The sequence below is a fragment of the Manis pentadactyla genome, chromosome 3, assembly GCF_030020395.1.
Source record: "Manis pentadactyla isolate mManPen7 chromosome 3, mManPen7.hap1, whole genome shotgun sequence".
NCBI classification, from domain to species: Eukaryota; Metazoa; Chordata; class Mammalia; order Pholidota; family Manidae; genus Manis; species Manis pentadactyla.
Genome location: NC_080021.1, coordinates 39,714,767 through 39,729,473, shown reverse-complemented (window position 1 = coordinate 39,729,473; position 14,707 = coordinate 39,714,767). Strand labels below are relative to the sequence as shown.

Here is a 14,707-nt window from a genome sequence, read left to right as displayed (position 1 = left end):
TTATAAATAATATATAAATAATAACATAAAAAATAAAAATTAGGATTTTCTTTAAAAAAATGCATGGGGTATATAAAGAAATCCTAAAGAATTTGGTGTTCTTGGAAATTTTCTATATAAAAATTCAGGAGAGCATTTCTCCTAGCCCTACTGGGTGCTACAATTAAACACTATACTTCTGTGACAGTCCTCCAATTGGTGCAACCTACATGGAGGAGCTTCTGAGAAAGAGTATTCTGGTTCATTCTTAAACGTAGAATCACCTTGGTTACTTAAGAGGAAAAAAAGGGCACTTTTATCAAATTATAAGGTATCAATTTACATAATTTTACTCACAGACCTGGCTTTGTTGAATGTGGTATTTTTTACTTTTCCCTTGTTCTGGAACTTCAATCTGCTAAAGAGATTAGTAAAATGTCAGTCAGCACAGCCTAGAGGAGCAAGCACACAAATAATCTATTTAACTAGCACATTTCCCCTTCCACAATAATCCTCTTAATGGTCCCAAAGGCTGCCAGTCAGCAGGCACACCTGTTTGTCATCTGCACATTCCCCCTTCATTTGCAAGAGTCCAAATGCTACAGAAATCCAACTTCCAAAAGTTAAGTGAAGTTTAATGTTTAACGTTGGTGGTTGCCTGCAGACTTTGTGATTTAACACAGCTTCTAAAAGGACTTCACCCAAAATTAAATGAACTCCTAAATCCTAAAATAATCCAAGGAGCTCCAATCCATACACTGAATCAAAGTCAAATGAGGCTTGATTAATCAAAAGGCACCCTTAATCAAGTGAAGAATTGAACTCAAGTTCAAAACACCTCCTGTACATAAGGTGAACTTCATATAATAGTCAGGGTCCCAGCCGAAAACAGATGGCACATTCCTGGAGTAACGGAGGAGCATTTTTAAAAGGAACTATTAAATGGAGATTTGGGCAGGATTAAAGCAAGTCAATGAAGGGATGCTGGAGTTCCCAGGGCCCAGAAGGGGCTGAGGGGAGTGGGGTTCTTACCATTTCTAGGCCTTAAGGACTAGGGGAGCAGCTGGCACTGGGCTGAGAGTGGTTACAGCTACAGGGAGGAGAGGACACCTAAGGAGTGTGGCCTTCAGGAGAGGCGCTGCCAACCAGAGACCCAACGGTCACAAAATGCGAGAGAGCTACCCCCGTCTCACGCTTCTCCCACCCTCCGATCTGCCTGGGCTCTCCCAGGGTGGTCCGGTGGGAGGCCAGAGCGCAACGCTAAAGCACACCAGGATCAGTGTCCGGGCCACAGAGCAGGGTGGGCGAGAGTGGAGAGGAATGGGAGGGGCAAACTGAGTGTCTGACACAGCCAGGAAATGGGAGCTAGCCAGGGCTTGGGAGAAAGTGTTCTCACACCCTTCTTATAGCAAAAGACCAGAACTACTATTAAACAACTAACTATATGTGGGTGTCTCTATTTATCCCTCTGAAACGGTAATTGTTTCTTTACTAATTGCCTTTTTTCTATGGATAAACTCCTTGATTCTGGAGCCTGTTTCTAGCCACTGCATAGTAAATACAGGTATTTGTTAAGTGATAGAATGAAGGGGTGTATTAAGTTGTTCATTATTGTGTATTATTCATGAGAATTTAAAAGGGAACATTTTAAAGTAAGTGGGATAAACAACATGACACTGTGAAAGAGCATTATCTTTTAACTATGGCTAACTTAATTTTTTGTAAAATAGACCGAAGGATGCATAGGACTTCCTTTAGGTTAGTATTCTTAATAAAAATGTTCATATATTTGAAGCCTATCTCAATGATTTAAAAAAAATCAGTTCATAAGTCTTTGTAAATGAGAAGTTCATATTCTGATGTCTTATGTGTTTTCCTAGTATCACTATTATTATCTTTTTACAATATTACATTATAGTTTGTGAATAGTCTTATACAATGAAAGGCAGAAGTTGAGGGAAAACCTCAGAATGTTTCTCTTTCCGATTCTCCTTCCCCTCCTTCTCCCTATGTTGAAATAAGGTAGAACCAACTACAAATGCCAAACAATTGCTGATATAATCTGTTTCTTTGACTTATTTCAGTAAGACAGTCAATATTTTATATATAAGGGGGAACAAAGCTGAGGAAAGAAGTGAATCTTTTTCGCATAATGCAGTATTCCTGCGCACCATCAATAGACTAGTTCCTGCTAATATCTAAGCACTGTTCCTGCAGAGTAATTTCCCCCTGCCTCTCTATAATTTTGTCCACCTGCTATGCTCAGACCATTCTCGTGATGGCTGTAATATGCCTGTACTTGTCCTGTTTTCCAGGCTGTACCAGCTATTTAAAGGCTCACATTCCTGGGACATCAGATAGCCCTACCCTTGATGTTTCCCCTTCTCACCACATAACAGAAACACATTTCAAAACACTGATCTTGAGCCCGTGGTCTTCTATATAATCTGGTCTTGACCCAAATGAAAGGTGAGTGGAGAGAAAAATACATATGGTGATTGTAGATGTGGATAAGCACAGAGAAGTAGGATGCCAGGGGAATCAGAAAGCCATCCTGTTCTTTGCCATTTTTTAGAAAAGCAGTTTAAAGATTTGGACCCACTTTTTAGTAAACCTAAGGGAAAAAATATGCAAACTAAGAAAACAAACTAGGTATGAGTTGTTAAAAATATAAATTGTTTTTCAATTCAGAAAATTATTTACCACAGTACCTCTTATGTATTCATATTATGGTTCGATACACAGGATAATAATAATAATGTTACACCTTCAAAAACTCCTTAGGAACACGTCCACTGCATAAAATACATCTGCTTTCTGTTTTTTGGTATCTTTTAGAGTTCTTTACAATGGCAGAGATTGCTGGTAGCCTAGTCTAATATCCATTCTGCTCTTCTTTTTTAGTAATATCACCCAAATTTATTTGCAGAGACAATATGCCCTACAAAAAAACATTACATTTACCAGACTTCCTTGTAGCTAGGTGTGGGCCTGTGGTGAGACTAACTCCTCGCCAAAGAGCTGTAAACAGAAATTCTGTGTGGGACTTCTGAGGCTCCTCCTTGAAGAAATACATGAGCCCTTCTTCATACTTCCCTCATACCTGCTGCCTAGAATGAGTATGTAATGACTGGAGCTCCAGGAACCAACTCAAGTTTGAGGTAAAAGCCACACACTGAAGGCGGCAGAGCAGAAAGCCTCTGGCGACATCCCGATGACACCACCCAGAAGACTACTTACCTCCAGGCATCTTTTAAATGAGAGAGGAACAAAATTTTATTTTGCTTATGACATTTATTTTGTCTTGTTTTGTTTTTTTTTTATATGTGGCCAAACCTACTAACCAATACACTCTATTTTCAAATAAAATAATCCTTATAGTTCTGTTCTAGTTCAAAGAAGCAAATATCCACATAATTTATTTAGGTTTAGCTCTAAGAAGAATGCTACACTTTTTCCCCTTCTGGTTTGTAGTTATACTTCTTTTAATAAGGTAACATGATTTTGCTGTATATTTACATTTTTCTTCAGTGCATTTGTTTGACTTCAGGTTTAATGATCTCTCCATAAATGTTCAAGTCTTACCTCTGAAAGTACTGCCTAAAGCAATCTAAGCTAATTAAGTCAGCACTAAATTTCTTCTTTCACTCCTCCTTCTTACTAGGATAAAACTAAGCTGCTTCTGGGGACCATCTGCTTTACTTATGGGGCTCATATGGTTACAATTTCCTCAGTTTCTGTTCCCCTTCCCAGATTCTTCACAATTATCAAAATTTTGGAATTTATTCTGCCTTGTAAAATAAAGACCTCTGTATCTTAGTCCACTGAAGCTACCTGTAAGTGATGTCAGTTCAGATGTTTTTGTTTACCTAGAAAATCAGTGAATGTCATAGATACACCTTTATATAGCTACTTTAAATTCCACAGAATGACTTGTTTCAGCCCAGAACTCAGTTCACCCAGCTGATCTATCTATTCTTTATCTTCCAGGGTCCCATTCTACCCAAGAGTTTGTAGGCAAAATTCCAGATCAAAATGTGGGCTATCCCTACAACATCCCCTTGGAAAGCTAATTTTCCAGAGGAAGGGTCTTAACTTTCCTTTACAAGAACCAAAATAAGTAAAGAAATAGTTTGTGGAAATATAACTTGAATATTTGGATAAAGCAATACAAGTATTTACTAACATACTGCTTTTGCTATCAGCCACAGGGAAAATCTATACATTTCAATTTGTGTGCAAATCTAAGGAATGGAGTTAGTGTGGTTGTTTTTCTTTAAAACTTTAAATAGATCACTACCTTCTGTTACTGAACAAACTCTTGAGCTACTTGTTATATGTGTATTTCCTAGATTATGTAGCTTACATTTCATTCAGCCACATTTGAGAGCACTTTTCTCTTTCAATGACGCTACTTCAGTTAATTACTTTTCTTTCTTCTTTTTATATGAATAATAATTGGAGCCTAAGGGGGTCCATCCTAAGAGGTTAGATTTTATTACTTTTTTAAAAAGAGAACCCTTGATTCTTTTATTGCTTTGATTTGCTACTATCTAGTACATTTTGAATTGTTCAGACATCAAGAGGCAGTGAAATTTTATTGTCCCTGGAAAATGTTAGGCTGGAGGAAGGAAAAACAAGGATATACAAACAGAACAGAGAGATGCCATAGGGGGAGAACAGACCAGACCCCAAGGTCTGTGCCTTATATGGAAAGGGGACAGCTCTTCCTGAATTCTATCCTTCTGATGTGCCAATTAAGACCCAGATGTCAGCCTCCTCCTTCTTGGAAGGAAAAAAAGTTTCTAGTTGTCTATTATGTCACCTTTAGCCAATCATACCTCTCCACACCCCCTAGGATAGCTTGCCCACTCCTTCCCCTCCTAATCCCTTATAAGCCCCCACCTCCCTGACTGGGTGTGACTTCCCCGGCCTGTAGTACCCAGACAGCGGAGCATCACCCGAGAGTTGCACTCAAATAAACTACCTGGCCCTTTGTTGCCTCTCTTTGCCTGCTTATTTCAGCTAAAATTTATCTTATAGAAAATATTTTCAGTTCTTGAAGAAAGAGAAACAGGGCTAAAATGCAACTATTTTCTTAGAAAAAGAGCTGCAAAGTCAAGTAAAGAACCATGTTAAGTTGAAAATGTCATCCATCTTCTTATAAAGGATTAAATTTAAATGAAAACATTAGGGAACGTTCCTAAATGTTTTGTTTTGCATTTTTAAAGATCAGTATAATGTTCTGCAAAAGCATTGTGCTTATAAATGTCAACCAGTCATTAAAGCCACTAATCTGTGATTTCTTGATTCAGCAAAGGCCTGTCTCCCTTCCTAGACTACACTACCTATGTCATTAGTATTTGTAATCATTTTTAAAAGTCAAACTGTACTGTCTTATTTGAGACATGTTTAAATCATGATGGTGACAAACAGGTTAAAAAGTTTAAAATCTCTATGTCTCTTTCAACAGCCTGCTATTAATCCTTTCTATGAGTTACTAGGTCTTTACTAAAGAGACATAGATTAGAACAAGAATTTAATTTTCCACTGAGGAAATATCATAGCCTTGAGAGCTTCTTTTAGTGGATGGCTTCTCCCAACTGCTAAAGGCATTTTAATTTAGCATAGTGGAAGTATCAAGAGGCTGCAAGTTCTTTCTAGAGATAAAAAAACTGTAGAGTTTATTTAGTTAAGATCATGACCACTGTGTCAAAGACCTCTCAAGATCCTGACTTTATAATGTAGTTTTTATGGTAAATCTGAAATATTCCATCTGGGAAAAGGCAGAGAAAAAAGAATACAGAGTAGAAGCTTACAGAGTTCTCAGTAATCCAAGGATGACTTCTTGCTGGCAAAATAGCTTGGATTCTGAAGCCAGAGCTCCCAGAAGGCAGAGGAACTCACTTGTGTGGGCAGTTGGATTCCTTGAGAACTAGACTCTGGCCCAGGGAATTCATCAGTGTAGGTTAGTGTTGCCCAATGGTGGGAGCTTAAAGTAAAAAGTATGCACAGATAAGAGCACTTACCATTTCTGGATTCTCTGCAGCTAACTTTACCATCTTTTCTGAAATCATCTTTTTCAAGCAGCTACTCAGCAAAAATGCCTAAGAAATCCAGAAATAAACAGGTCCTTCAACTGAAGAGATCTCCATTCTCTTCCTTCCTTCCTTACATCACAAAGCAGGTTTTGAGCTCTGTTTTCCAATGGCACACTTAAGAATTTAGATTTCTTTTTTGACTTTCATAAATTTGCAGAAGATACAATTAACTAGTAACCATACATTTTCTTAATTATACAGATATATTTACAGTAACTTTTTTAAATGATGGAGGAAGAATGGTCAGGAACTCATTACAGTTAATAATCCTTTTCCTTCTTAAAAATCCCCCCTCCTATTTTTATGTATTACTTTGTAAGCATTGCATGTTTTACAAGCAACAAATAATAAAAACTGCTTATTAATATAATCAAATCAACTGATGATGGTCAATCTTACATTTAATTGCATGCATAATTATTGAGGAACCAATCATTAGGCATAAATAGTCATCTGTCTGTTTGAAAGATTATATTAGTACCTTATGGATTTTACAGAACTAAAAATAAATAAGGTTCTCTTCACTTTTTTAATTTTTCTGGTACCATTAATCATTCACTTTTAAGACTGGCAGCTGCCCCCAATATCATCTGTGGCTTATTTTTGGCTCATAATTGTTAGTCCCAAAAGCACATGTTATACATCCTGCTACACAAAAGCTGGGGTTTTTTTTTTTTGCAGAATCTTCACCCCATGTGCCAAATTTAGGGTTCCCTGTGATTTTCCTAATTGCTGTTTTCCCACAAATCCTTTTTTCTACCGTCCTGCTCTCAATTCTTGGCTTGGTTTTCTCTCTCTCTCAAAGATTTGAGCCAAATGAAGCTCAAAGCTTGAGGTCATAGGGCCTTGATCTAAGTTTGTGCTCAAGGACATCCTTTGTCCTGAAGGGCAGGGGGGAATGATGCAGAGGAGGAGGGTGGAGAAAGAAAGAGAAAATGCAGGTGGGGGTGGTAGCCAAAGTGGGGAACTCTTGGAGGACAGAACATAGAATGTAGAATTAGAGGGAGAATGGGCTACATATAGGTAGCATCTCAAGGTCTTGCAGGACTGTAGAGCGTGATAGGAATTCATTTTATTTAAGGGAAGAGAGCAGAAGGCGCTGCTACTAGTAAGGAAAAGAAAAACAGAGGGGGTACTTACACACAAAAGCAAATTGACTGCCTGGTTTTGTTAAGAATTTACCCTGACAATCTGTGATTATATGTAACTTATACAAAACCAGTGTATTAAATAGTTAAATAATAAAACCTGAGCTGATGCAGCTAGGAATAATAGTGTCCCACGAGGTGCAGACGATTCCATATTCCTATACAATGCACATCGATATGTAGGTTAGGACTCTGCTGTGAAGCAGTTAAGGTTTATTAAATATGAAGAGACGGAGCTTTTGTTTAAAGGGCCTAGAAAATATCAGACCCAAGCCCTCATTTGTATTTGCAAGGCCCACAAGCCACATTTCTGCCTTTTGCATTAGTAGCCCTTGGGTGCCTATCAATAAACCCACACTCCAAAGGAAATAAGACCTTACCAGGAATCCTTTGAAAAGATGTTTATTGCACCTCTCTATCCTGGTTTAAACTGATTTGCTACAGACTAGATTAATAGACAATAATAAAATTTAACTATTGCACTTAGCATTCTGCTGGGGTGGTGAGTAGAGGGCTGTTTTCACTGCTTAAATCTCTCTATGTCTCTCTAAGTGACTGCAAATCTTGCCTCAGCAAACCACCCTATCGTTTCCCTAAGGATGTTTTATACTCAAGGTGAACATGAAGACCATTTTTTGAACTTGGGATTTTGGTTTAGTACTTCCTGTTTTGCATTGGACTTGGATATCTATTATCTCATGATCACAACTCTACTAGAAGTAGAGTTGAAAAGGAGCTTTGGTTACTTGAAACCAGAAAGTTCCATGAAACTTATATGATCGCCAGGGACTCACACTGAATAGGATGTTAATGCAAAGATTATTTTGATAATTAGGTTCCATTTAGAATTTTTGTACTTTTGATTCTAATTTGAAATAGCTTAAGTCGGCTCAGTAAAAATTTTTCAATTGAATTTGGTGTTTAGAAATTTAGATATTACTTTAGAATTTTTACTCCAATTTTAGTTATAAGCCTGTGGCAGACCTGGATAGCTTACTACCCAATAGCCCTCTTCCCTCCTAAGAAAACCCTGATTTTTGTTTAGGATGACTAAGTGCCCAGCTTCAGGCAATGACTCACACTCATGCTAAACTGATTGGAAATCCTGGTTCTCTTTGCTAAATACTTGATTCCCAGACTCCTTTGCAATTTGGAGTGGTCATGAGACTGACCCTGGTCTAGCCAATGAGGCATAATAGAAAGTTTACTGGTGGATTCTGGGGTAGAGCTTTTGCTTCCAGATAAAGGAAAAGCTGTTTTCTACTTAGGAAAGATCAAGAGAATAATAGGGATGCCAATCATCTACCTCCAGTATTCTCATTAAGATGATTGTATTGTCTAACCCAGGGGTCAGCAAACAAATCCAGGCCCCCACCTGTTTTTATAAATAAAGTTTAATTAGAACATGGGATACCCATTTGTTTACATATCATCTGTGGCTGCTTTTGTGCTACAACAACAGAGTTGAGTCATTGCAACAGAAACCATATGAGCTTGAAAACAGCCCTCTGAGCATCTACATCCAGCAGAGTCCCCTATGAAGAAAAGACATTATTTAATAAAAATTTAGCCCCATGGTCTAAGTTACTGGTAAGATGGGTCTTTTGTTATTTGGTTACTAAATTCATTTCTAATTGGTATGAAGGCTGTGGTGATGAGTAAAAGAAAGCAAAAACAAACTAAATAAACAGTATTACACACCAAAAAGACAGTATGTAGCATATCCTATTATTATGCTCTGGTTAGGTTAGGGTAATGTGCTTTGTCCACCCCAGCGAGCAAGAGACCATCTCTAAACAGAAGGTTTTCATGCTCTGCCCTGAGAACTCACCTGTTTGGTGTAAACAACAAACCACTGCCAGCGACTATTCTCGCTATACTGAAATCTGAGCTCTAAGTTTTCATTGAGAGTTTTCTGGAGTCCATCTACATCCAGCAGAGTCCCCTATGAAGAAAAGACATTATTTAATAAAAATTTAAGTGTCTATTATGAACTAGCCAAAATATCAAAGCAAGTGAGACTGTCTCTACTCCCAAGAAGCTATCAGTCCTTCAGAAGCCACAAAAGTAAATCACCACAGTTTGATGTAATAAGTGTTGTAAGGGAAAGATACACAGGTCTCTGAAAGTAAATAGGATGGATACCTAGTCCAGACTAGGAGGGTAAAGGTAAGCTTCCTAGAAGGCGGGTATATGAGCAGAAGCAGAAACAATTCAACAATTTGTCATGTTGGCTTTTTGTTTTGAGGTCTGGAGGAGGTGGGGTGACAAGTGGCTCCTAGTAAAAGAAATAACATGTACAAGTAAACTCAGGCATGAGGGAACCTGGCACCTTAGAGACATGGCAAAAGATTGAGTGTGGCTGAAGCACAGGCTGCAAGAAATGCAGGGTAGTGAGAGGAGTGGCTTTAGAGAGGCAGCATGGGGCCAGACCCTGAAAGCCTGAAAAAATCTGTGATTTTTAGCTGTACAGCATCTATCCTTCTTTCACCTAGTAATGGAGTCTCAAATTCCCTTGGGAGAACCTTCCCTCTTCTACTGTGGCTCTTAAGGTGGGACATTCAGGGACACTGCCCTCCTGGAGGGTGGTTGACCCAAACTCAGACCAAGTGAACAAATATTCTCTGTGCCCCTAATTTGATTCCAGAGCAGAGAGACCCAAGGAGCAGGTCCTAAATAAATAATTCCTTTTTCTTAGAAACCTTGAGCTCCCTTGGTTCCTGATTTTCCTAAGCCTCTGCTTCAGCCTTTCCTTTAAATCAGTGGGTTATCCCCTATCCCTCTAATAAATCCCATTTTTCATTAGAGCCAGAAGTGTTGGTTTCTATTACTGGCCACCAAAGACCCCTAACTGTTATAGTTTTTATAAGCTAAGTTAAGTAGTCTGGACTTTATCTTGAGGGTAACAGGCATTCATTAAAATATTTTAAGTGCTGGATAATAACATAATTATATTTATATTTTTAAAATGTTGGTCTGAAAGCACCAATGTAAAAATGAACTGGGAAACAGCTGTTTTCAAACCTTGAACAACAGAGGATATAGGAAGGAAAGCAAGCGAAGAGTGCCCTATAGTTACCTAGCTTACTGTCTGGAGGAGTTCCAGGATGCAGTGCAGGGAGGGGGAACCCTAACAGAGCCCAGACGTCTTGCTTAGTCGAGGAAAAAGATATACGAAGAAGTTGAGGTTAGAATTTGTGGGGCAAAAGACCGAAGACAGTTACTTTACACAGAAAAAGAGCTCCAGAGAGGTCCTTTCAGAACTTTGGCTGAATCTGTACATGTGAGACTGGAGAAATAACTACTGGAAAGCATTAGGTTGAACAATTCCAGTTTGTGTTTTTATCAACCAGAGTAGAGAGACCATAGTAAGAAAGACATTCAGAAAGTCCTAAGAATGGTAGCTAGTGAGTAAAGGACTAAATTAGCCCTAAAGACTGCTCCTGACCTGCCTTAAGAAAGTTTAAAAGCAAGCCTAAATAAATAAATAAAACTAATCCAAGTAACTTAATTGCATGCCAGAATAAAGTCTAATACTCTTTGAAAGAACATAATGAAATCCAGCATTTGATAATGTAAAATTCACAATGTTCAGCACACCATAAAAAATTACCTAGCATACAGAGGAGGAAAGTATACTGTGCAAACAGGAGAAAAATTAATCAATAGAAACAGACACAGAAATGATAGATGATGGAATCAGGAGACAGTAATATTGAAAGTTATTTTAAATATGCTCCACACACTCAAAAATTAAGAGAAAAACAGCATGATAAGGAGAGAAATGGAAGATCTAAAAAAAAAAAGACCCAAATGGAACTTCCAGATGAAAATACATTATTAGAAATAAAAATATTTTTCTAGAATGTTTTGGCTAGAACATTTGGCTAGAAAAATAACATGTTAGAATCAAAGATTGATGGACTTGAAACTGTAGCAACAGAAACTACCCAAAATGAAGCACAGAGAGAAAAAAGGCCTGAATAAATAAAACCACAGTAAGATGCCACTTCACATCCACTACGATGGCTATATATTTTTTAATTATCTTTTTTAAAAAAAAGATAATAACAAATACTGGCAAGAATGTGGGAAATTGGAAAATAGTCTGGAAGGTCCTCACAAAGTTAATCACAGAAGTACCATTATGGTAGAGTTACCAGTAATTCCACTTCTAGGTATATACCCAAGAGAAATGAAAACATATGGCCACATAAACACTTGTACACAAATATTCATAGCAACATAACTCATAACAGCCAAAAGATAGAAACAAATATCCATCAAAGGATGAATGGACAAACTAGTATATCCATACAATGGAGCATTATTTGGCCATAAAAAAGAATAGGGTACAGATACCTGCTATAATAAGGGTGAACTTTGAAAACATTATACTAAGTAAAAGAAGCCAGTCACAAAGACCACATATGATTCCATTAATATGAAATGTTCAGAAGAGGCAACTCTACAGAGACAGCAGATTAGTGGTTTCTTAAAGTTCATGGAAATTGGAGGGATGCAGAGGTGACAGCTAAAGGGTATGGGCTTCTTTTAGAGGTTATGGAAGTATTCTGAAATTGATGGTGGTGATGGTTGCACAACTCTGTAAATATACTAAATGCATATGTTGAACCACTGTGTTGTGTATTTGAAACCATCATAAGATTGTCTATCAATGATACATTAATTTAAAAAATATACTAAATGCCACTGAATTGTACATTTTGTATGGATGAATTGTATGGTATGTGAATTAAAGCTCGATAAAGCTATTACAAAGGAAGAGAATGATTGTGAGTTATTGGTGAAAGGATAGACACATAGATCAGTGGAACAGGAGAATCAAAAAATAGATCTATATAAATATGCCAACTGATATTTATCGAAGGTGCAAAAGCAATTAAATCAAGGAAAGATAGCCTTTTCAACAAATGGTGCTGGGGCAGGTGGGCTTCCATAGACAAAAAAAGGAAAGGAACTTTGTTCTACTTCTCATACTCTATATGAAAATTAACTCAAAATGGATCATGGACTTAGATGTATAACCTGTAACTGAAAAAATTTTAGGAAAAAAACCCTAAGAGAAAATCTTCAAGAACTAGAGTTTGGCTAAGACTTGATACTAAAAGCACTACCTGTAAGAGGAAAAACTGATGAATTAGACTTCATAAAAATTAAAAACTTTTGCTGTGCAAAAGACCCTGTTGTAAAGATAAGAAACTACAGAGAGAAAATATCTGCAAACCATATATCTAACAAAGGAAAAGTATCTAGAATATATCATCTACTCTCAAAACTCAACAGCAAAAAAAAAAATACTTACTAAATGGGAAAAGATATGAAATGACATTTCACCAAAGAAGATATGTGGATGGCAGCTAAGTACATGAAAAGATGGTCAACATCATCAGTCATGAGGGAAACACAAATTAAAATCACAATGAAATGGAGGGTGGAGCCAAGATGGCGGCGGGAGTAGAGCAGCGGAAATCTCCTCCCAAAACCACATATATCTATGAAAATATAACAAAGACAACTCTTCCTAGAATAAAGACCAGAGGACACAGGACAATATCCAGACCACATCCACACCTGCGAGAACCCAGTGCCTCGTAAAGGGGGTAAGATACAAGCCCCGGCCTGGCGGGACCCGAGCGCCCCTCCCCCCAGCTCCCGGCGGGAGAAGAGCAGGCAGAGCGCGAGGGAGACGGAGCCCAGGACTGTTGAACACCCAGCCCCTGCCATCCAGACCAGAGTGCAGACACAGTGCATGCGCGGGGCCCTGGATACTAGGGAAACAGGGCAGCAAGAATGGTGAGCGGGTACCAGAGGCCTGGCGCCGGAGGACATAAGAAAAGCGAGCGGCCATTTTTTTTTTTTAATTTTCTGTTTTGTTTTGGCGAACGCTTTTTGGAAGTCTTAAAGGGATAGGGACCCCAATACTAGGGAAACAGGGCAGCAAGACCAGTGAGCAGATGCCTGAGGCTGGCTCTGGAAAATAAAGAAAAACGAGTGGCCATTTTTTATTTTTTTAATTAAAAAAAAATTTTTTTTTTTTTTTTTTGGTGGTTGTTGCTTTGTTTTGGCAGGTGCGTTTTGGAAGTCTTAAAGGGGCAGGGCGGGACACTTAATCCAGAGGTAGGGAATCCGGGGATCTCTGGGCACCCTAACCCCTGGGCTGCAAGGAGCACGGAGGCCCCTTGGAGATAAATAGCCTCCCGGCTGCTCCCACTCCAACACGACTCCATCACTTTGGAGAAGCAGCCCGAGCCAGGCCACGCCCATAGCAACAGTGGAGATAAACTCCATAGCAGCCGGGCAGGAAGCAGAAGCCCTGTCTGCGCGCACCTACCCAGCACAAGCCACTAGAGGTCGCTGTTCTCCCAGGAGAGGAGGGCCACAAACCAACAAGAAGGGAAGTTCTTCCAGCCGTCACTCGTCCCAGCTCTGCAAACTATTCCTATCACCATGAAAAGGCAAAACTACAGGCAGACAAAGATCACAGAGACAACACCAGAGAAGAAGACAGACCTAACCAGTCTTCCTGACAAAGAATTCAAAATAAAAATAATAAACATGCTGACAGAGATGCAGAGAAATACGCAAGAGAAATGGGATGAAGTCCTGAGGGAGATCACAGATACCAGAAAGGAGATTACAGAAATGAAACAAACTCTGGAAGGGTTTATAGGCAGAATGGATTGGATACAAGAGGCCATTGATGGAATTGAAACCAGAGAACAGGAACGCATAGAAGCTGACATACAGAGAGATAAAAGGATCTCCAGGAATGAAACAATAATAAGAGAACTGTGTGACCAATCTAAAAGGAACGATATCTGTATTATAGGGGTACCAGAAGAAGAAGAGAGAGGAAAAGGGATGGAAGGTATCTTGGAAGAAATAATTGCTGAAAACTTCCCCAAACTGGGGGAGGAAATAATCGAACAGACCACGGAAATACACAGAACCCCCAACAGAAAGGATCCAAGGAGGACAACACCAAGACACATAATAATTAAAATGGCAAAGATCAAGGACAAGGAAAGAGTTTTCAAGGCAGCTAGAGAGAAAAAGGTCACCTATAAAGGAAAACCAATCAGGCTAACGTCAGACTTCTCAACAGAAACCCTACAGGCCAGAAGAGAATGGCATGATATATTTAATGCAATGAAACAGAAGGGCCTTGAACCAAGGATACTGTATCCAGCACGACTATCATTTAAATATGATGGTGGGATTAAACAATTCCCAGACAAACAAAAGCTGAGGGAACTTGCTTCCCACAAACCACCTCTACAGGACATCTTACAGGGACTGCTCTAGATGGGAGCACTCCTAGAAAGAGCACAGCACAAAACACCCAACATATGAAGAATGGAGGAGGAGGAATAAGAAGGGAGAGAAGAAAAGAATCTCCAGACAGTGTATATAACAGCTCAATAAGCGAGCTAAGTTAGGCAGTAAGATAGTAAA

The 14,707-nt window shown here is 38.8% G+C and overlaps 1 protein-coding gene across 7 annotated transcripts in view; it reads right to left on the bottom strand.

The window, feature by feature from the left end:
* The window catches only part of SNX31 (sorting nexin 31), a 66,343-nt gene that overhangs the window by 4,345 nt on the left and 47,291 nt on the right, over positions 1-14,707 (bottom strand). For 3 of the 7 annotated variants that reach the window (XM_036876466.2, XM_057497859.1, XM_036876467.2), the window contains 3 exons: positions 9,060-9,173; positions 6,009-6,086; positions 341-397 (listed from right to left, as the gene is read on the bottom strand). In XM_036876466.2, the coding sequence (XP_036732361.2) occupies positions 341-397; positions 6,009-6,086; positions 9,060-9,173 (249 nt within the window). The other 4 variants (XM_057497858.1, XM_036876468.2, XM_057497861.1 and 1 more) reach the window with 4 other exon arrangements.